The 22004-nt window shown below is 36.6% G+C and overlaps 1 protein-coding gene and 1 non-coding gene across 3 annotated transcripts; one reads left to right on the forward strand and one right to left on the reverse strand.

Annotated features, from left to right (window-relative positions):
* Window positions 1–62: 62 nt before the first annotated feature.
* trnah-gug lies at window positions 63–134 on the reverse strand. Its single transcript has one exon. It is a non-coding gene; the product is annotated as a tRNA-His (tRNA).
* Window positions 135–1105: 971 nt separating this feature from the next.
* ide (insulin-degrading enzyme) lies at window positions 1106–21865 on the forward strand. Of its 2 annotated transcripts, XM_043255671.1 has the most exons (26): window positions 1106–1261; window positions 1411–1551; window positions 2376–2556; window positions 3643–3850; window positions 4828–4997; window positions 5565–5687; window positions 6067–6179; window positions 6812–6974; window positions 7140–7232; window positions 7327–7418; window positions 7654–7734; window positions 8237–8340; window positions 10507–10609; window positions 10895–11017; window positions 11135–11217; window positions 11789–11933; window positions 13907–14017; window positions 14633–14753; window positions 14831–14922; window positions 15129–15240; window positions 16643–16810; window positions 16963–17235; window positions 17330–17391; window positions 18104–18176; window positions 18272–18339; window positions 18657–21865. In XM_043255671.1, the coding sequence occupies exons 3-26, from the start codon at window positions 2397–2399 to the stop codon at window positions 18750–18752; spliced, it is 2937 nt and encodes a 978-aa protein (XP_043111606.1). In that variant the 5' UTR covers window positions 1106–1261; window positions 1411–1551; window positions 2376–2396; the 3' UTR covers window positions 18753–21865. The 2 variants fall into 2 exon arrangements, with proteins under 2 accessions (XP_043111606.1, XP_043111605.1); XM_043255670.1 differs by lacking the exons at window positions 1106–1261; window positions 11789–11933 and adding an exon at window positions 12296–12440 and having other exon boundaries at window positions 1276–1551.
* Window positions 21866–22004: the final 139 nt, after the last annotated feature.

Raw genomic sequence — 22004 nt, forward strand, 5'->3', positions numbered from 1 at the left:
CTGTTTAAATACACGTGATAATGAACTCGGAATCTTACCGCGCACGCAAAAAAAAAAAAACCTGCCGTGACCCGGATTCGAACCGGGGTTGCTGCGGCCACAACGCAGAGTACTAACCACTATACGATCACGGCGAGCCACCTACAGGACGAGCGCGAAGCGGAAGATTCACAGGGATGATTGTTAAACCACAAACGTGGTCGGCGTTTTAGGGTTTCTGTTGAAACGTCAGGGCTTTAATGAATGAACGGTTGTTGTAGCGATTTATTTTTTGTTTTGAAAACAAGACATCTATACGTACGATCGCCACAGATTGAGATTTTGAATAACTGTCATTTTATTCTAGCTCCGCAAATCTCCCGGTCAGCTGGCAGGACCCTCCGTGACACGTTTCTTTGCGTATTTGTCACGGGTCAAACTGGATTTTTTTTCTTCCAGTTATTATTGTAGAGTGAAAGACAGCAAATTTTGAATCCAGAATTTGTTTAAGAATAAATCATGATCTCAGCTACTTATTGCTAATTTAGATCTTACCGGACATTTAGTGTAATTTGTTGGTCGTGTGGCCTACTTGAACAAAACAAGCAAAAACAAGCGGATGAAATTAATATTCAGTTAGGTTTAGCAATTCAATAACCGCCCTTTTGTATACTTAATTTTATTCTTATATGATTATGTTTATATTTTTGTATAATATATTGTCCTCTAACTCTCTCTACATCTCTAAATTTTCCAGATACACCAAAATAGCATAAATGTAAACCTGGAATGTATCTTAAACTTATGTTTGTTTTTTTTCCTTTTTGGTAGAAGTAAATTGCAGTTTTTCCATAGAAGTGATGTGTTATTGTTTTTGTCTGAGGTTGTTTTGACAGTGACACACTCAAGTCGTTGTCGTTGGCTTTTATAGTTGACAGTACATGTGTTTGTCAAACCAATTTTCAACTTAAACGATCCGTGAGTAAAATTACGATTAAAAAAAAAAAGAATATGAAAACTGAGACTTTCACTTTAACATATTATACGCTTAAACTAATCTTGATGTTTGCATCATGTCTGCCCTATTACAAAAAATGAATAAATAGATGCCCAGAAAGAGAAAGAGAGAAACAGGCGGACAGCTGGACGCTTAAATCAGAGGTCTTTTTAAATACTCAAAGTGCTTGCTGCTAAACCTGGACGTGGGTGTGGCCTGTTTCGTAACGTCCATCGTCGGCAAGGCGTGACTAAGCAATTCCAACCGCTTCAGGGAAACAAATGAGTATTTCAAACATTTTTTGATAACTATATATGTTCCACGTGCGTGTATGCGCATATGTAATGGTTAATATCTCATATTAAATGAAAATTAATCAACGGCGAGTTAAAGCGGCCCGCGGTTGATCTGAGATTGATTGGTTTTGTCTGCAGTAATCATGGCGTCCTGACGTCTTCGGCAGAGTTTTGTTATCCAGCGCTGAAGTATGCAGAAATGTGTTAGCCGGTGGACCTCTACAGCGCTTTATCTTCCGGTTTTATGATATTATCCACTGTTTTCATTCGAGCTATTAGGTAAGTGTCAGATATGTGTGTGGTTTTTTTGTTCGTTTAGCAGCGGCCCGGTTAGCTGGTGTCGGGCTCGTGTGTTGCTGTCGCGCGCGATAGCTTTAGCCCGTGACACAATATTTCGTGATGTTTCAGCATATTTTTAGTTAAAATTCTAAAAATCTTTCTTTTTTTTATTATTCGTCTATTATTTCTCGTCGTTTTTTATATAACTAAGTTTAAAACTTAACGCCCCACCTAGACGCTAAAGCCGACTAAGACTGTTAAAAGATAAGTTAGATTTAAACTTAACATACGCATAACAAAATCACTAAATCTAAAGTAACGTAACGTACTGTAAAACCTAATCTCAATTTACTTTTAAACCGAACAGTCTAAATGTATACTGTAACCAAGACAGAATTGATCTTAAACTGAGACTAAACTTGCACTTGAGCTAAACCACTAATGCGGCTAAATTAGTAATTTCAGTTACTTGAGACTAAACTTGCACTTAAATTTCAAGTAAGCTAATAGACTTAATTGGCACTTAAAGTTCAGTTAGTCTAAGGTATTACTTTCAAACTAATTCAATGAGCTAAGCCTAATTTTAACGAAAGTGTAACATTTTAAGCTAAAACTAAATGACATTTCACATTCTAAATGTCTATTCTCTAAATGTTTAAATGACATTTCAAACAATCTAAATGGTTTCTGTATGTCCGACTGATTGTGAAATGCGCTTGACATGGAGTGTTTGCAATTTAGAAATTTCTCCTTACAGGAAGCTCACTCGTTAAGGGTTCGTATGATAATGCCTGGCCTCTAAACTTTGCTTTTTGTTTATTCAGACGTGTTTCGACTCTGTCAGAATGAGTGATCCAGCTGTAAAGAGGGTAGTGAGCGATATCATTCGTTCTCCAGAAGACAAACGAGAGTATCGAGGACTTGAGTTTACTAATGGGCTGAAAGCCGTTCTCATCAGTGACCCCACCACTGACAAATCATCCGCCGCACTGGATGTACACATAGGTAAACAAAGTTTTATTTATTTTTTTATTGTTCTATTTTGCATACATCTCTCTACTTGGTGCTTTCTGATCCCTTCTATTTTAATGCAGGCTGTTTATTACTAACCTGAAGGACATTTTCCATATTGGCCATCGATAACTGTTTTAACGGAATAGCTTTCCACTTCACGAAAAGCAACTTTTAATAGTCCAGACCTTGGCGTCTGCCCTTGTCCTGGTTTTGTCTTTTGTTGCAGAGGGAAAACTCAAAGCCCACGAGAGTTTTTAATAATTTTGTTTCTGAACCAACTGATAGTCAAAAGTGCAGCTTTCAGCAACCCAATCACTTGATTTAAGGAGTTAAAAAAAAGTTGAATGAAATTGTAAGTAGAGATGTTGATTAGATTGCTTTTTAGAAAGCATTGCTTTTCTTTAATACTCCATCACACGTTAAGGGACAAAGAATCACATTTGAATTTGAGGTTGTTTTCTTTTCCAAGGCTTTGTTAATGCTGAACACGTCCAATTTGTTTTCAAATCTAAAAATGACCACCTTGGCAAATTGATTTAGTTATTTAAACAGTGACACAATGATATTACTTAAAACAAATTTAAATAATTATTTCAGTGTACATTTGTCTCTCTCATATATATATATATATATATATATATATATATATATATATATATAATGAGTTTGAGGCGTAATACTTATTCTAATATAACTTGTCCAATTAATTTGAGTAACTTTTGAGCAAGCATTTCCTTCAGGACCACTAGAAGGTTAGATCAAGGTTGGAGCTAAACTCTGCAGAAAAGTGGTCCTTAAGTGCTGTAGTTTTGTTTCAAAGACTTGGAGACATCTCTGGCTGACTAATATTACGGTAGAGGTAGTTTAAGTGTTCTAATGTCTTTAGTACTGTGGCAGACGTCTGTATAACGCAGGATTTAAGCTTGAGGATCTTGAATATGCCTGAACCTGTCATCATCCAGTGACGTCAGCTCGATGTTCAAGTTTGTCAAGCAGTCTTTTTGTGTTAGAGTGCAAGCTATCAGTATTTTCTTGCACTTCTTAATCTGCTTTTCTTCTCTTTTTACTATCCTGCAGGTTCTTTGTCAGATCCCGAGAACATTTCAGGACTGGCCCACTTCTGTGAGCACATGCTGTTTCTGGGAACCAAGAAGTACCCCAAAGAGAACGAGTACAGCCAGTTCTTGAGTGAGCACGCCGGCAGCTCCAATGCCTTCACTAGTGGAGAGCACACCAATTACTACTTTGATGTATCCCATGAGCATCTACAAGGGGCTTTGGACAGGTAAATGAATCCAAAAAAAGAGCAATTGGTGAATTATTAAAAAGCCATCTGGAATGCCGGTCTGTTTTAGATGCTGAAGAGTGACGTGTACACTGTTTGAACTTTTATAAAAAGGTGAACAGGGTTTAGACCTTCAGGTGTCACAATTCCTTTCGGTGTGGAGTTACATGTCCAGGAGGAATCGGGTTGCTGGGATATAGAGAGAAGAGTTTCCCCCAGAGCCCATCTGCTTCTGTGACCCAGAACACCACCTGCTCATTGAAACATTTGAATGATTCATGATTAATCTCCAAAAACTGGGTCATGACTCAATTTTTCAAACATATTAGACTGGACACTTCAGAAAGCTCTTAGCGATTGTTTAGCAGGTAGGAATGTGTAGGGTGCATTTTGAGGGTGTTGGAAAAGCTGAGGCGATCAGACATTAGTGACCTTTGGAAATCAGTTGGACATGTATCGAATTGGATTTCTTAAAGCACACCTGCACCTACCTCTTTAAAATTTCAATTGGTCAGCAGATGTATATGTAAATGTGTTCTGTAGCAAAAACTTTATTGCTAACGGTGCAATAAAAAGTTACTTTTGCAAACTGCATTACATGTTTTGCAATTCACAATCCTTTGACTCAATGGATTCATTTGTCCTTTTTAATGTCCATAATAGATTGGTTATGGTAACTCGAAGGATGTTTTATTTGAAATATGTTATACCCATACCATATTTTAGGTGCTTATTTATAGTAAACAGTAAAGACCACTACGTCACTTGAAGCAGTTTTACTTTCATTGTGTACATTTAATTTGCATGGCAGTTGCTCTTTGTGTCAATTTGCATGTTTTTAATTTCAGATTTCATTTATGCAAAGGACTTTTTAACAGGAACGAGTACTGTTCTGCAGCTGTAGGCCGACATTGATTGTTTAAACAAAGTTTAACTAAAAAAGCATTAAATGTTGTTTGACTGGCCTTGTCTCATAGATTTGCCCAGTTCTTTCTCTGTCCACTGTTTGATGAGAGCTGTAAGGACCGAGAGGTGAACGCAGTGGATTCAGAACATGAGAAGAATCTCATGAATGACGCATGGAGGCTGTTTCAATTGGAGAAAGCCACTGGGAACCCTAAACATCCTTTTAGCAAGTTTGGCACTGGTATGGAAATTCTTCACGCATGATTTGATCTCATTCATGTGAATACTTTCCTATTATATCTGTTTTCAGACCTAAGATCTTTTGAAACTTGCCTTTTTCCATCATGGAACACCTTACGTTATCAATACCACTTCCTCAGTGAAGAACAGTAGAAAGCTAGAGGATAATGTGTAGATCAATTTAGCCTAATATATTTATTTATTTATTTATTTATTTATTTTAAGATTTATCTCTGCCCAGAATAGCCAGATGGTGGCGGCCTTGAGTTATTTAAAGTTTTTGCTTGCACTTGAAGTGATGTTGTTCTGTCCTTTACACCAAGCACCATTTTAGAGAAAAACAGACGTGCATTCAAAAGTGCTCTCCAACAGGGCTTTAATTTTTTTTTTTTTCCTTTTGTGCAGCATTATTCTTAACTGTTATTTGCATGACACAATGATAATTTTTTCCCCAGTGTTTCTTCATCACTGTTTAATTCTGGCAGTTCTGTACCCAACTGTTAGCTCTGTGAATTTAAGTGTTGTTGTTATTATCCATTAATTTTGTTTTTTGACTTTTCTCTCTAAGGCAATAAGTTAACCCTTGAGACAAGGCCATCTCAACAGGGCATTGATATCCGTGAGGAGCTGCTCAAGTTTCACTCCACTTATTATTCCTCTAACCTTATGGGGTTGTGTGTGCTGGGCAGAGGTCAGTCATCGACCACTTAAACCAACCCATTTATTGATTTCTTATGTTTTACATTTGCTAGTGGATTAAGAACATCTCCACTTTTCAATCTGCAAGCGTTTCCTGTACATCCTGTTAAAAAGTAAATGCAGAAATCCTCAACAAACAGGCTCAGATATTCATATTTAAATGTAGCTAACAGTAAACGGTGATCTGTGAGGTCCATTCACTGCCAAGATGATTTCTCACTTAGGTTTTGATCTTGTTTGTCATTCTGCTGAATGATTGATAATTTGTTTTTGCAGAGCCTAGTATGTGTTGTGAAGGATGCAGATATAAAGGTTTCAGTTTGAATTTAATACGCTATATATCTATATTTATTTTTCTCTCCCCTCTCCAGAGTCACTGGATGATTTGACATCTATGGTTGTAAAGCTTTTTGGAGAGGTTGAGAACAAGAATGTCCCTCTCCCAGAATTCCCATCACACCCTTTCCAGGAAGAACACCTGAGGGTAAGGTCTAAAATCCAGGCATTTGTCTTTCTCCTTACATTTTAAACATGCTTCTTGTTAGAAATGGTCTAATGGACATGCTTCATCAGAACTTTGAGGTCAGTAAGATTTAATGTTTTTCAAAGGAGGGTTTTCCTCTAAACAAACATGCATTTATTGAATAAAAATACAGTAAAATGGTGTTATTGTGAAATATTATTGTAAGAACAGTTTCTATTTATAGTACGATTTTTTTTAATGCTTTTTGTTGTTTTTTTAACCCAGTCTTCTGTTACATCATCCTTTTTAGAAATCATGTGGTAAATTTACACTCAAACATTTCTTATTGCTATTACTGAATGTTGCTTAACATTTGAGGATACTTTGACTAAAATGTTAAAAAAAACAGCAATTGAAATGTAATAAAATTATAAATGTTTTTACTGCTTTTTAAAATCAATTAATGCATTTTTGCAAAACCATTAATCTCTTACTGAAACCAAGCAGTAGTGTAAAACAGTTGGTGACCATTAAGTTGTGAATGACTAATTCTACTGCATTAAATGCAAGTATGCAACATGATTTTGAATTCTTTAAGGATTGTTCTCTGCTACTCATTCACTTACCAATTTTTTTTTTTTTTTTCCCCACAGCAATTTTATAAAGTGGTGCCCATCAAGGACATTAGAAACTTGTATGTGACCTTCCCTATCCCAGACCTGCAGAAGTACTACAAGTCAAATCCAGGTCATTATCTAGGCCATCTGATTGGACATGAGGGTCCAGGGAGTCTTCTTTCTGAGCTCAAAGCTAAAGGTGAGGGTTTGTCAGGAACGGTAGCTTTTTCTTTGCATTGCCAATTATAAAATGGGAAAATTTTAAAGCTAATCTGTGACTAAGATTTAAAGGTTAAATATAAGAATTCAGATATTTTAGATCTCAACCATGCATTGTGTCCACGGATGCACTCTCTCTTCTCAGGATGGGTTAACACTCTAGTCGGAGGCCAGAAAGAAGGAGCCAGAGGATTTATGTTCTTCATTATTAATGTGGACTTGACAGAAGAGGGGCTGTGTAAGGACTTGGAGTGTTTTGTGTTTTGGTGCTGGCCTGTTTTTTTTTTTTTTTTTTTTTTGCTAGCTTGAATTTATATATCCTTTTTCTCCAGTGCATGTCGAGGATATCATCTTCCACATGTTCCAGTATGTTCAGAAGCTGCGGACAGAGGGCCCTCAAGAGTGGGTCTTTCAAGAGTGTAAGGTATGAATATGCTTCAGAAAACGTGAAAAGATTTGTCATGCAAGTCTGCAAAATTTAGGAGATTTAAATCAAAATTAGAGCTGTACTCCAAATCAAATCATGGAATAGACTGGGGTTTGTGAATATATTAAACTGTTGTTCAAAACCTATAAGCACCAGGTAAATTGTCACAGTGCTATTGATGATGAGGCTAGGTGGTTAGGACATCTCTGATTTGTCTCTACACTTTTTGCAGGACTTGAACACTGTGGCTTTCCGATTTAAGGATAAGGAACGTCCTCGTGGATACACGTCTAAAGTGGCTGGATTATTGCATGTAGGTGTCTCTCATGAAAGTCTTTAAAATTTGTCACCATGGTTACAGTTGATGGTGTCATCGGGGTGCTGGAGATCATAGCCAGTGGTTAATTTTAATTTATTTTGTGTGTGTACTGCATATAGCTGCATTCTGTCTACTTCAGAAAAAATGTTTAGAACAATATGCATTAATATACTTATTGATCAGTATTGTGTAACATGGCTTGGGAATTAAAGAAATTAAAGATAATTTACCATTTTTCTACACAAAGGTTTTTTTTTTTTTTTTTTTTTTTTTTTTTTTTTTTTTTTTTTTTTTTTTTGGACTTTTGGTGGTTTTAAAAAATCGGCCAACGTGTAAAAATGTAAGGTTGAGTGGAGCCTTAATTTTGATGCAGTAAAATACATTCAATACACTATACATTTGAATAAAAAGCTTTCGAAAGGCTATGGAGGAAAATTTGATTCTTTGAGGGTAAAATATAATATTTCTAAATGTAATGCTCATTTCTCTGTGTCAGTACTATCCGCTGGAGGAAGTCTTGGCTGCTGAATACTTGCTGGAGGAGTTCAGGCCAGATTTGATCGAGATGGTGCTTGATAAACTAAGACCAGAGAATGTCAGGTGAGAACATACAAAAGTGGTCTTACACTTTTGTAACGTGTGTGTGTGTGTGTGTGTGTGTGCGCGCGTGTTAGGAGTGGTAAGATTCACAGATTTGCTTTTGGTGCAAAAAAGTTAACGATGCGCTAATTTTAAGGGTGCGTCAGTTACAATGTCTGAAGGAAGGCTGATTTACACAGTAAACATTTTGCTTATCAAAAAAAATCATGTACTCTAGAAGGACTCGGCAGTTGTTGTTGTTGATTCTATTAATGTCTACACCTTTTTGTGTTGTTTGAGGTTGCCTGCAAGTATAAAATGTTGCCTGTTAATTTGAGAGAACTGGGGGGAAAATATGGACCATCTCAAGGCTACAAGTCCATATACAGAGATCTCAATGTTCCTGTGTCCATTGTGCGCAATATCAAGAGGTTTACAGCTCTTGGCACTATAGCTAACTTCCCTGAACGTGGAAGGACCAACATTTTAAAGTCACATTTTGTGGAGACTCAATGTTCTGACATTGACCCCTACGATGCACCCTAAAATACTTTGGCAATTATTGGATTTCATGATACCATTCACACAGTCAAGGCATCATCATCAAGGTCTCATCTGTCCTTTAGTACATTCTCCCAGTTGTGGTTTTGACAAATTCCAGTCTTGTGGGTTAAGCTTTTTGTGTAAGCAATGCTGTCCTCCTGGGTCTACTACCATAATGTCCCTTTTCATTCAGATGGTGACTGATAGTGTAAGCCTGTTTCTGCAAATCAGCTTGAAAATTTATTTATTTGGGGTTTATTATCCACCATTTGAACAGTCCTTCATGGGTCTTCCATCAGGACAATGACCCAAAACACTCTGAAATACAGCGGTTGGGAAAAGGCATCCTTCAAATCTGAATGACCTGGAGCAGTTTGCAAAAGTAGTCCAAAATTTCAGTAGTAAGGTCTTAAAAACCTCATTAATGGTTACAGAAAGCGATTTGATTTGTTTTTCCGAAGGAGATGCAACAATTTTTTTTTCTTTTTAAATATTGGTGGTGGTTCAGGGTATGTTCAAATTGCTAATCCCTTTTAATAAACTGTTGTTAACCCTGATGAAATGTTTCATCTGAAAGATATTCAGTGTCCCCTCAGGATGAGATTAGTTTAGCGTAGGGGGCTGGATCTATGGATGCTGTGTTTTGAAATGAATCATTTCAGATTTTCAGTGTGACAGAGGCTTTCCAATTCAATTTCCTCTCTTGAGTGGAAGAACTAGTAGGGTTGTTGCATTTCAATTTGTATTTAATATTTATCAAACTATTCAGATTTTGCCTTCAGATCTGGTAATTTACCGTTTGTCAAATCTTCTCTTGTTTTGCTTGGCTACACTACTGACCTTGCTAAAAGCTCTGCAACACTAGATGACCAAAGTCTCACATAGCCAGACTTCTGGCTATCTGTGAAAATCTGATCTAGCCTTTTCTGGTAAAGAACTGCCAACTTGGACAGTTGAGTTGATCCGTACCGCATTTAAAATGACCGAGTGGAGTTGTTGTGACATTTAGCAACGAGATTATCAGATTTTAAATTGACTTTTTGACTTGTATCCTGTTTTTTCATGAACGCTGCCAAATCCACAAAGTAGTTCTCCCTCAGAAATGTGCACGGTAGAAACCCAGTACCTTGTAAACAACACTTCCTTATTATCCAGTGGAATTGAATAAAAATCTGTGCTCATTGCTGGAATTTGTAGCACCAATTAAATTAAACCTTGACTGGTTGAGAAGGCGCTTGCCATTTGTGTGCAGTAAGCTTCAGTTGGTGGGTGAATGGTCTGAAATCGCTATATACTAATTCTGGAAAGAGTGTTCAGGTTTTTAGACAGAACCTATTCTGGGCTCTTGTGTAATTGATTGATGCAGGGGAGTCCAAAATAGCATGTCATTGTTCCAAAAGTTCTCTATTGATCTGGTCTAAATTGTCCAGAAATGGTGCATTGATCTAAAGCCTGCACAGCAGATTGAGAAGCTCCGGGAAACTTGAACCTTAGATTGGGAATAATGGTCATTACATCAATCTATTTACTGAGGCTAAGATCTGATAAAAGCGAAATTGCGTGGCCCCTTTTCTCCAAGGGAGGAGTTGTGAAATGGACTGTCATGCTGTGTCTGACATGTTCTTACAATTCTTTTCTTTTTAGGGTTGCTGTTGTCTCTAAATCATTTGAAGGTCAGACAGACCGCACTGAGGAGTGGTACGGCACACAGTATAAACAGGAAGCTATTACTGATGATGCTATTAAGGTGAGACAAATTTTGTTTTGTTTCAACCGAAAAGAATAAATCAAAGGTGTTCACAAAAACCTTATCTTCATTTCCATTCAGAATTTAGACTACTGTTAAATGGTCTGGACAGGTAACTAAAAGGGTATAAAGAGAATGCATGTATTATGAGCATTGTATGTTTGATCAAAGGGGACTAGTTTTGTGCTGAGCAGGAAAATGTCTGTTTTGTTGGTGCTTTCTTTTAAACTCCACACTAGCAGACTGATTTTAACACCGTATACCATTTGTTTCCTTTTGTTTCAGAAATGGCAAAATGCAGACCTTAATGGAAAGTTTAAACTGCCAATGAAGAACGAATTCATCCCGACAAAATTTGAGATTTATCCTCTAGAAAAGGATTCCCCATCTGTCCCTACTTTGATAAAGGTGTTGTGCTTGAATACATTTTGTATAATTTTACTCAAGGAGTAATTTGGTCTGTTTCTCAAACATTGCCTTTTCCTTTTTTTTTTTTTTTTTTTTTCCTCCCCTTTTTCTTTTTAGGACACCGCAATGAGCAAAGTTTGGTTCAAGCAGGATGACAAGTTTTTCCTACCCAAGGCTTGTTTAAACTTTGAGTTTTTCAGGTATGTTCAGCATAAAAACTGTACATAATAGTGATTTATCTTTTTAATTTGCATAACATATGATAGTTATTCATTAATGTACATGAAAATACAATTTGGTTTGTAACACTTGACAATAAGGTGTCATTAATACATTAATGTATTAACTAACATGAATGTTTATCAACCTATTATACTATTGTTAGTTAGTAAAAAATGTTCATTGTTCAGTGCATCAAAAAAAAAAAACGCAATGTGTAATTTTAAGTAATGCATTGGTAAATGCTGAAATTAATGAACCTTATTGCAATCTTAAATGTTAAAGTAAAGATTGTTAAAACAACTTTAATAAATGCTGTATAAGTATTGTTCAATCATGACATTCAGCTAATTTTTTTTTTCTCCCCCAGATCAACTAAGCTCATTTTAAAGTTATAGAAAAACTGCCTTTTTTTTTCTAATTATGTAAAATTCCCCATTTACTACTCTCTTTAAGAGACACATTTTTATTTATTTTTTTAAATCCAGAAATCGACCCTACGTACTAAAATTAGAATTGACAGGGTTTATCTCATGCATTCTTTTTCCACAGCCCGTTTGCGTATGTGGACCCGTTGCATTGTAATATGGCGTATTTGTACCTTGAGCTGCTCAAGGATTCCCTGAACGAGTATGCATATGCAGCCGAGCTAGCAGGCCTGAACTATGACCTTCAAAATACCGTCTATGGGATGTATGTAAGTATCCTAAAATTCCCCCATGCCACCGTTTCCCCCACATGCTCCTCCTGTGAGGACAACAGTCCAACATCACACAAACAAATGACTACCAGTGGTTGCTGTCCTTGCGGTTGTAATCCCAGATGTAGCTTTGTTTGTGGCCTATATAATTATAATTTTTTTTTTTTAAGCATTGTTTTTCCGTAAGTAGAAGTAGACTAGCTTTATATTGTCGTGCCTGGGCTGAGGCTGCATATTCATACTCTGTCTGTGGTCCTTCTCAACCAGTTTCCCTTTGTCTTGTCATGTCCCTTTCATGCAAATCACTCCATTTGTTCTTTTTTTGTTTTTTCCCCTACTTTTCTTTCCCATCCTATTAGTCGCTACCTATATGCAGACCCACTGCATTGCAACATGACTTACCTGTTTCTCAGGTTGTTGAAGGATGATTTGAGAGAGTATACATATGCAGCCCGCCTGGCAGGGTTGGTCTATGGCATAGCCTCAGGAATGAATGCCATCCTTGTAAGTATGGTAATTGGCCCCTCCCCCCTTTTTGAAAGGGGTCGGGCATCAGGTGAAGGGCAGAGCTTGAGGCTTATGAGTGTGCAGGGTCTCTTGTCTGTTTTGTCTATTTTGCTGCTTTCTGCAGAGTAATGGGATGTTATACCTTTTTAACATCTGTCTGACCAGTCTGCTGGATTATTAAGGGTTCTTGTATTACGTGTTGGGTTTAGCTGATTTTTAAAGATACATGCCCAAAAGAACAGAACCAAGAAAGACTTGTGCTGCTATATTTAAATGTCCTTGTATTTGAGAAATTTGTGGGACAAAAGAGGAAATGGAGTTAATTTCCTCTGCTGTAGCCCACACCACCCCCTTTTTTGTATTAAAATGACACCCAGTGACCCTTACTTTTTATATATATATATATATATATATATATATATATATATATATATATATATATATATATATATATATATATATATATATATATATATATATATATATATATAAAAGCCATTTTTTTTCCCCACGTCTTTTGGTCTGTATTTTAAAGCAGTGTTTAACGTTGGCATGTTTGGCAAGTTTGTGTTGGTTGAGTTGGCACTGTCAATCTAATCAACTAACCTTGCACTTTTGGACTAGTCTGGATGGAAGTCTTAATGTTCACTGCTGTTCACAGGAATCCCATCAGTCTAATTAGATGTCTAAGTGTTTATGTGGTTACCCTAACTGAACACCATACTAGATTTTTGTTGTGCCAGATAAATATTGCTCTAATCGCAAAATCGACTTATTCGTTGTATAGTAGATTGGTTTCTTGAAGCATATCTATTTTTGTCAGATGAATTGCAAACGATGTTTAAATATGTAAAATTAAGTATTATCTAATTATGCATTGATATACATTTACAGAATATAAATTTGAACAAAGCCAGGTTTGAGTGAAAAGGTAAAAAGTCTTCAGAATATAGATAGGAACAAAAGTATGACGTTTGCAAGTGCTGTTGAAGTAAGAATTTTATTTATTTTAGCTCTGTAGCAGGGTGAAAAAACATTTTTAAAGGTAAATAACTAGAACTTACTATTACTTGTGCTTTCTTGCCTTAAAGGAGCTTCCCCATCACAGGGTGGGATCAGCCAAGATGGTTGTTAATAGCAGGTGTAAACAGGCTGACTGATATTGGGATGACGTGGCAAAGCTGGGCTATTCGTAACCTGCTGTGATTCACTTACTCCTTACTGCTTGCACACACACATTCCTCACAATCTAAATACACTGCATTGACGGTTGTCCGAAGAGGAAACCTTTTTAAAATGTAACTTCAGTCTGTTCTGCAGTAACTGCATCTCTGCTGAATTTGTGTATCTGTGTTTGTGTATTTGTTTGTCACGCATTAACAGATTTCAAATATTATGTAGAATAATAGAAGTCTGTGCATGAGCTGTTCTTATTTCTCATTGAATGTATCTTTGTGTGTCAGCTGTCAGTCAAGGGTTATAATGACAAGCAGCACATCCTGCTGAAGAAGATCATCGAGAAAATGGCCACCTTTGAGATCGATGAGAAGCGCTTTGATATCATTAAGGAAGCGGTGAGACAAATACTCTAAGATAACCGAGAATTCTTGACCAAATATATGCTGAAAGGATTTACTTGTAATTTATTTTAGCACTTCAAAGATGTTTTAACATCCTAAGCTCAAATGAAAGCTTCTCATTCAGGCAAAAAACGAAAGTTCAATTAATCAGCTTGATAAATCTCCATTTCACTCCAGTAAAAACAATTAGTAGATCTGCCTCATATATAAGCAGCAGCATTTATTTAAATAAATGAAGTTATTACAGCCACCCTATATTAAAACATGCATTAGATAATGAAGACATGACTAGCAGATTAATTTTAAAAAAGATATGTAATACCTCACATTTCTGTAGCTGCTTTTTGTAGGTAACTAATGAGCTTTGGACATTTTAAATGTCTTTTCTGAGGGTAATTACAAGCTGTATTTCTGCAGTTGAAAGCTTAATGTGTTTTTTTTTTTTTTTTTCTCTCTCTCTCCTGTTGGTAAAATTTAATGCTTCATTAGCAGAAATATCTGTAGTTTTATGGTTGCTAGTCAGAGATTTGGTATTTTCTGATCGGTGTCCATGAGAAAATGTGCTCTGTAACTATGTGGTCTAATGAAGCTTTTTTTTTTTTTTTTCAGTACATGAGGTCTCTAAATAACTTCCGCGCTGAGCAGCCTCACCAGCATGCCATGTATTACCTGCGACTGCTCATGACTGAGGTGGCCTGGACCAAAGACGAGCTCCGAGATGCTCTGGATGGTACAATGCTCTTTCGTTCTTCTGTTAAAGCAAGTGGTCTCCTGAATGCGTGTTCATGCTGTGACACTGTTTCTCAGATGTGACGTTACTTCGTCTGAAGGCGTTCATACCGCAGCTGTTGTCAAGGTTACACATTGAAGCCCTGCTGCATGGCAACATCACCAAACAGGTTTATATGAAATGCATTTTTCCTTTTGACATACTATTCTTGTTAAAATAAATGAACCATACTGACATACTGTATGTTTTGGTACATGCTTGACTAATCTCTTTTTGAATTCTCTTCACTCACACGTTGACGCATCTTTAAAGCAATCTAATGTTAAGTTATGTCATATGAGAAGTGCAGTCTGTCTAACTGTCTGTTGTCTCTAGTCTGCTCTGGGCATGATGCAGATGTTGGAGGACACTCTCATTGAGCACGCTCACACTAAACCCCTCCTGCCGAGTCAGCTTATTCGCTACAGGGAAGTGCAGGTACCTGACGGTAAGTGCTTTGTACCACAAACACCTACGTCTTTCCTTCGGCTTTTCTCCAATTTTAAGTTCTATATCCACATATACAAATAGGGCTGGGCGATTATTTTTTTGCACGCGTGTATGTGTCAACTAGTCAACTTAAATTTAACTGCAATATGATTCAAATAAATACTTTATTAATCCTGTAGTTAAAAAATGTATGTATTCCAAGTGTACCACAAATGGAGCTTTCAACACTTACATCTTTGCAGAAAAGATGCCTGAACTACAACTACATCCTGTACAAGTTTTGTTCAGAAACGCATTTTCATTGTAGCCACTTTAATGTAATTCCAATTGAAAATTTATGTCTTTTTTTATAAATATAGTCCAAAAATTGTAAGTTTAAAAACTGCACACTTGTAAATATCTGTACAAACTTAAACAGAAAATAAAATAATGCATTGAGAAAAAATATAGAGAAACAAAACTTTCTTTTTGTGTTATACTTAGAACAAACATACTTGGAATAAAGCTCTTTCTGACTTCTGATAAAACCAGTGGACTATTAATAATAAATGTTATGTCAAAACAATGAACAGCAGCTTTTAGTCTGTCACAATGATGCAAGCACTAAATATCAGACATACTGTAGTGATTTCTCGCAGGTTCTTTCATTCGTTTCGCTGCTTTTCCATAGTTTTCTCTTTAAACAGGCACGTTTGACTGTTGCATTTTCATCTGTTGCAGCATGTCATGCATTAAAAGCGCATTTTAAGAAGTTCAACTCCCATCGTCTTTCACGGTTTTCTATTCCTCTGTCCACTTTGCATCTTTTTCAACACAAGTGTGCTTTGAGTTGCTTATTGCGAGGCACAATTCACACAATCACGTGCGTCTGGTGATTCTGACATTTTTGTAATATTTATCCAAAACCGTGATTCCACAATTTGAATAATCGTAGCAAAACATTAAGATTGAATTAATGGGAAAAATCACCCAGCCCTACATACAATATACACTGTTCAAAAGTTTGGGGATGGTAAAAATGATGTAGCTGAAGGCTGCATTTATTTGGTCTACAAAGCAAAATGGAAGTGTGAAATATCAAAATTTTTTTAAATTCTATTGGATTAGATTTATAGATTGTAAATTGAAAATTCAGCTTTGCGTCACATGACTATGCCAGATTTCAGTGTTACTTGATCCTACAGAGATCATTCTAATGTGAACATTTGATGCTGAAGAAGCATGAATGAATTTAATTGATCAATTGATATTTTCAACTTTTTTCTATTTAATGCATCATCGCATTTACTGACTTAAGATGGTATTAAACTATTAAAATGGTGTTAAACTTGAATCTGTGGTGTGTGTTTGTGTGTTTGTCATGGTTCTTGTGTTTAAGTCCAGTTCTCTATGGTTATCAGGTGGTTGGTATGTTTACCAGCAGAGGAATGAAGTTCATAATAACTGTGGAATCGAGATTTACTATCAGACTGACATGCAAAACACCCATGAGAACATGCTGCTGGAGCTCTTCTGTCAGATCATCTCTGAGCCATGCTTCAACACGCTACGCACCAAAGAACAGCTGGGTAATGCAAACTCTCAGGAGAAATGCTCCGTTGTCTATAAAATATAGTTTTCTCTCTTGTTGTCCATCAATGTGATGATTGAACCAAGTATTTCTGTTCAGACGTTCACTCCCACTGCTCTTAAGAACATTTCTGTGTGCCCGTCTTTGCAGGTTACATTGTGTTCAGCGGTCCCCGCAGGGCCAATGGAGTGCAGGGGCTGCGTTTCATCATCCAGTCTGAAAAAGCTCCTCACTACCTGGAGTCTCGGGTGGAGGCCTTCCTCAAGATGATGGAGAAAAGTGTGGATGAGATGGGAGAAGAAGCGTTTCAGAAACACATTCAGGCACTAGCTATTCGCCGCCTTGACAAACCTAAGAAGCTGGCGGCCGAATGTGCCAAGTACTGGGGAGAAATCATCTCTCAACAGTACAACTTTGACAGGGGTGAGAGTCGCCAATCAACTGTAGAAATGAACTCATGTTAGCAAGTATTTGAAGTTTTAAAATCGTTGATTTTTCATTTTCTTGTCTGATCTAGATAATATTGAAGTGGCTTACCTGAAGACACTGACAAAGGAACACATTATGCAGTTTTACAGGGTTGGTAATGATCTGAATGTTGTCAAACTGAAACTAGATTATAACTAGAAAATGTCCATGCTCGCGGAGAAATAAAGTTAGGATTTAGGCTTTGGTCCAGTGGAAATTTTAAGGTTTTACAAAAACTCATCTTTTCCATGAGTCTGCACACTACACTGTGTACACAGTGTTTGCTTTGTAAAAGCAGATGCATGTTAAATACACAATTCGGTATGCAAATGCATGCAAAAAGGACCAATCTCAACGGCATTTGCAAATTTCAGTGACGCCATTGCTGTCAGTTAAACGCTTAAACTTTGTCTGTTTGGGTGGAAATTTATTTTAAGGTTCAGTTCTTGCTAACCATTAAGTCACAGCTTTTGCTTCAAACTCCTAATTTACTCTGTTAATAGGTAGGTGTTAAGTTTTTAGATATTGGGTAGAATTAGGGATGTAGAGTATAAAAGCACACGTTCTGCATGGCCATAAACGGCCAATAGGTTAATTCAAGAGACATGCTAGTAAGCAAACTAGTTAATAGTGCGAATTGGTCCCTCTAATAGAAAAAAAGTAATGAAGAGCTTGGTAACATTTTTTAGTAAAAATACATTTTATTTAATATTACAATGTGGTGTTGATCGTATAAGTAATTTTTGAAGCCTTGCAAACGCTTAACGTGAGGAATTGAATTTTTATTTAAATAAATGGGGTTTAATCATGTCTGTTCTCTCAGGACTTGTTGGCCATTGATGCCCCCAGAAGACACAAAGTGTCTGTGCATGTGCTGTCTAGAGAGATGGACTCCTGTGAGTACTGACACAAATAAGGTTGAGACATTTTGATTGTGCCCTGCTGCTTCAGTCAGTCCATTAATAATTTTTGTTTTCCCGTGTTCCTGCAGGTCCACTGGTTGGAGAGTTTCCTGCTCAAAATGATGTCAATCTCGCTCCTGCTCCTTCACTTCCTCAGGTACTACATCAGTGTATATGTACAGTTTGCGATGAAACTTATATATATTATATATATATATATATAATATATATATATATATATATATAATATAATATTATATAAATATATATATATTTAAACAAAAAAAGTTCTTTTGGTTTTTTTCTTCTTTATCAAAAACAACACTAAAGACATAAAACATTTTAAAAAATGCTAAGTTTAAACGCATATTAAAAGATGGTGTATTGATGCTGAAAGTTTTGCCATCACTGGAATGTTACACCTTACAAAAATGCAATGCAGTGTAAAAATGAGTGTATTTTGTGGTGTTTCAGCCATCATTGGTTCAGGATATGACTGAGTTCAAAAGGAGTCTGCCGCTGTTCCCTCTCACCAAACCTCACATCAATTTCATGGCTGCCAAACTGTGACCAGCATCATTGGATTGTCAGAGACACCCAAACATATGGAGCCAGTAACACCGTTGTGTGTGTGTGCGTGTGTGTGTGTGTGTGTGTGTGTGTGTGTGTGTGTGTAAGCAGGCAAGGCCACTACGGAGCCGCTTGCAACATTTTAGTTGTGTTCTGCATCAGACATGCAGACCCGATATCTCATAGATGCATAGAAAACATTCAATGTTTGTTTCATGTTGCTTCTGTCAGGAAATTTGTATCCCTATTTAATATAGGAATCACTCGCTGGCCACGACGACACTTTCTCATTGTTCAGTTTCATTTCAAAATGCTGTTTCATTTATACACCTGTTAAAACCACAAGAAACCGTTTGGAGAGGCTGTATTTTATCAAGATATGTCTCTCTTTAAATGAAATAACTGGCCTTAAGATGATTTTAATCAGTGATCAGGTTTTCTGGCACTTTTTTTTTCTTAAGTTTAATTTAAATCGATTATTCGCTTTGAGTTGTTTTTAGTTTCTGTGCATGTTGGCAGAGTTTTATCTTTAAGGATAGTGTTGTAAATGCAAGGTGGTTAACTTGATGGACTTTGATTTTACTTGCGGTTGAAGAAATATCATAATAAACAATTTTAATATCATTTCATTTGCTTATTTAAGTTACTTTTGTCCTTTTTGTAGGATTCCTAATATAACCGAAGCCCTGTTCATCTGACCTAAACTCGGTGTCATAGGTATTCATGAGTCGAATTTGTATTTGAGTTGTTTGTGAAAGCCTCACACAGGAATGTTTTACACAATTGAATGCAAGAGTTTATGCACCTTTTTTTTATTTAACATGAATACGAATCACAAATGATGCAGATTGTTTTTCAGGTTGCTTAGTTTGATCGCCCATATACCGATATCCACGTGTGACACAACTGCATTTCAGGAGTTTTTGCAAAAAACCAACTCAAAATCTCCTTTTTAACTGGGTTTGTTTTACTTCTGATGTCTTGACTTGTGATTTATGCACTCCTCACAAGCAATAATGTGACTTACAGGACCTATGACTAGTGTCTTAAACTCTACACTAGGTGTTTTCCTCGACGCTGTTTGAGCTTGGTTCAGAGAAACCGATTAGACAAGATCTAGGCTTGGTCTTTGCTCGGAAAACCCTCCTGTGACGTGTTTTGAAGGCTGTAATTTACCTGCGCTGATGCAGGAGCATCATGTCAAGTCTGTAATCCGTGTGTGTCCTCATCTCAGTGTGTGTGTTAGCCTAGTCTCGGGTCAAGTCTTCACCATCACTTGTGTTTCTAGTGCTGAGATTTATTCTGGACTTACTCAGGCATATCAAATCAAATGTATGCTGCATTTTTTAGACACTTAACGACCATCCTACCACATCCCTTAAAATAATGAATACTGTTTCGTGCTCCTCAAAACTAACTGATATTAGCCTCTTAGATGAGTTCGGTTGTATCACTAAGATGGATATACTCAGGCATCTCACTTCATTGGTTTTAGTGGTCGGTGTTTTTGGTTTTTAAATTTAAAGGAATGGTTCATAGATCATCCATCAAATTTTAAAGTGCCCCTATTACGGTGTTTCGAAATGAGCTTTCATGCACAGCTCTGCGTGAATAAACATACTGCAAAAGTTTTAAATCTGAAAGTGCGCCAAAGTTATTGTCTCTCAAGAGTCGACTCTGAATGATTGAAAATGGTTTCTTGTTGTCTGCCCGCTTGTTACGGGCACAGACCTGTGAAAAAAAAAAAGCCAATTCATTATTTGCTATTAGGTGCTGCGTTTGGAGCGTTAAAAGGTTTAGGACTCCTAAAACCAAAACACGGACCTTTCATAACCTGTAACAGGGCCACTTTAAGTTTAGTCATTTTATTGGCTCTCACGGCGTTCCAGTCCTGTATGACGTTTTCTCGAAAGTGTTTGTTCTTGCAGTTTTCCGTGCAATGAAAGTGAATGGGGACCATGCATGGCAAGCTCGAAAAATGGCATAAACAATTGTGCGCTATATTTCAAACCTATTAAAGCCATTTGATGGCTTTGTGACCGTGTTACCATTTAAAAACTTCAATAAATGAGTAGTAAAGCCACATGCACGAAGACATATTTAAGACTACATAAAAATGACTAAAACCTTAAAATTAAATTGAAGCCTGAAAATGCAAAAACAAACAGTAGTTAAAAAGATTAGTAAACTACGTGATGGTGTATATAATCTGAAAACTGAACTGAAAATTGTAGCTGTTTTAATGCAAGTTCAGTTTTCGTCACCATTCAATCATATGGCTTCTTGAAATTTATTTGTATTACTGCACAGCCAGAAAGACCAAAAAAAGTGGAAAAAAAAAAAAATTTCATAATTCTCGTTCATAATGTTGCCGATCTGTAAACGGTTTAATGTTCCAAACCCCACCGACTTCCATTGTGCGGACGCAAATATTTCTCAAAATATTTAGTTTCACAGAAACATCATACAGGATTGAAATGAAATGAAGGTGAGTTAATGATGAAAGTGTTTATTTCTGTGTAATCAGTCATTTTATTTGGCTCTGGGTCACTGAATGCTATTATTTTGTAGAGAAAAAAAAAAAAGAAAAGCAGCTTAGAAGTTCTGCTAAACATTTTTTGTCTTTATATAGAGACAACAGGTTTGGAATGACATGAGGTTGAGTAAATGATAGTATTGTGTTTATTTTGTGGTTGGTCGGTTGGGGGGGGGTGAACATATTTTAATTTACTTTAAAATCCAAAGATGCATTTCGCATGCAGTCTGAGCATTTGTTGCACCCCAAATCCCTTTAACCGTTCTAGAATGAGTTCTGTAGGTCAGTGACTGCAACAGATGCGTGTGGTTCTCAGCGTCTCCTGTAACCCGATGTCACGTGTGTTTTGCTCATACTGTGGTGAGCAGTAGGCAGAATATTAGAGTGTAAAATTTAGAAGAGCAGGATTTGAGTAACTCTGCGTCAGTAAAAGATGTTTCGTTCTTTCTAAATCCAGTCATGAAGTGGAAACGCTTGATATCTTATGTTTATTAGGTGGTTTTGAAGTGCATCTTGGGAATGTGTATCTGTGGGAGAGCTTTGTGTTTTATGACTATTAAACAATCGTATGAACTCATTTGTGGTGTTTCTGTCTTTTTGATCTGCATTTAAAGTTTTCTTTTGAAGGTTCTTGAACCTCAAATGTTTATTTTTTTTCTTTTAATTTAATTGTATTTTTTTTTTTTTAAGGAATTAGTATGTTAAGGAATAAATAA

This window comes from Puntigrus tetrazona, chromosome 13 (assembly GCF_018831695.1).
Source record: "Puntigrus tetrazona isolate hp1 chromosome 13, ASM1883169v1, whole genome shotgun sequence".
NCBI classification, from domain to species: Eukaryota; Metazoa; Chordata; class Actinopteri; order Cypriniformes; family Cyprinidae; genus Puntigrus; species Puntigrus tetrazona.

Excerpts from the sequence above, each read along its gene's own strand:
- ide (XM_043255671.1), top strand. The coding sequence starts at position 2,397 with ATGAGTGATCCAGCTGTAAAGAGGGTAGTGAGCGATATCATTCGTTCT. Across the intron at positions 4,998-5,564 it reads TTTTAGCAAGTTTGGCACTG|GCAATAAGTTAACCCTTGAG; the intron begins GTATGGAAATTC and ends TTTCTCTCTAAG. Across the intron at positions 10,610-10,894 it reads TTACTGATGATGCTATTAAG|AAATGGCAAAATGCAGACCT; the intron begins GTGAGACAAATT and ends CTTTTGTTTCAG.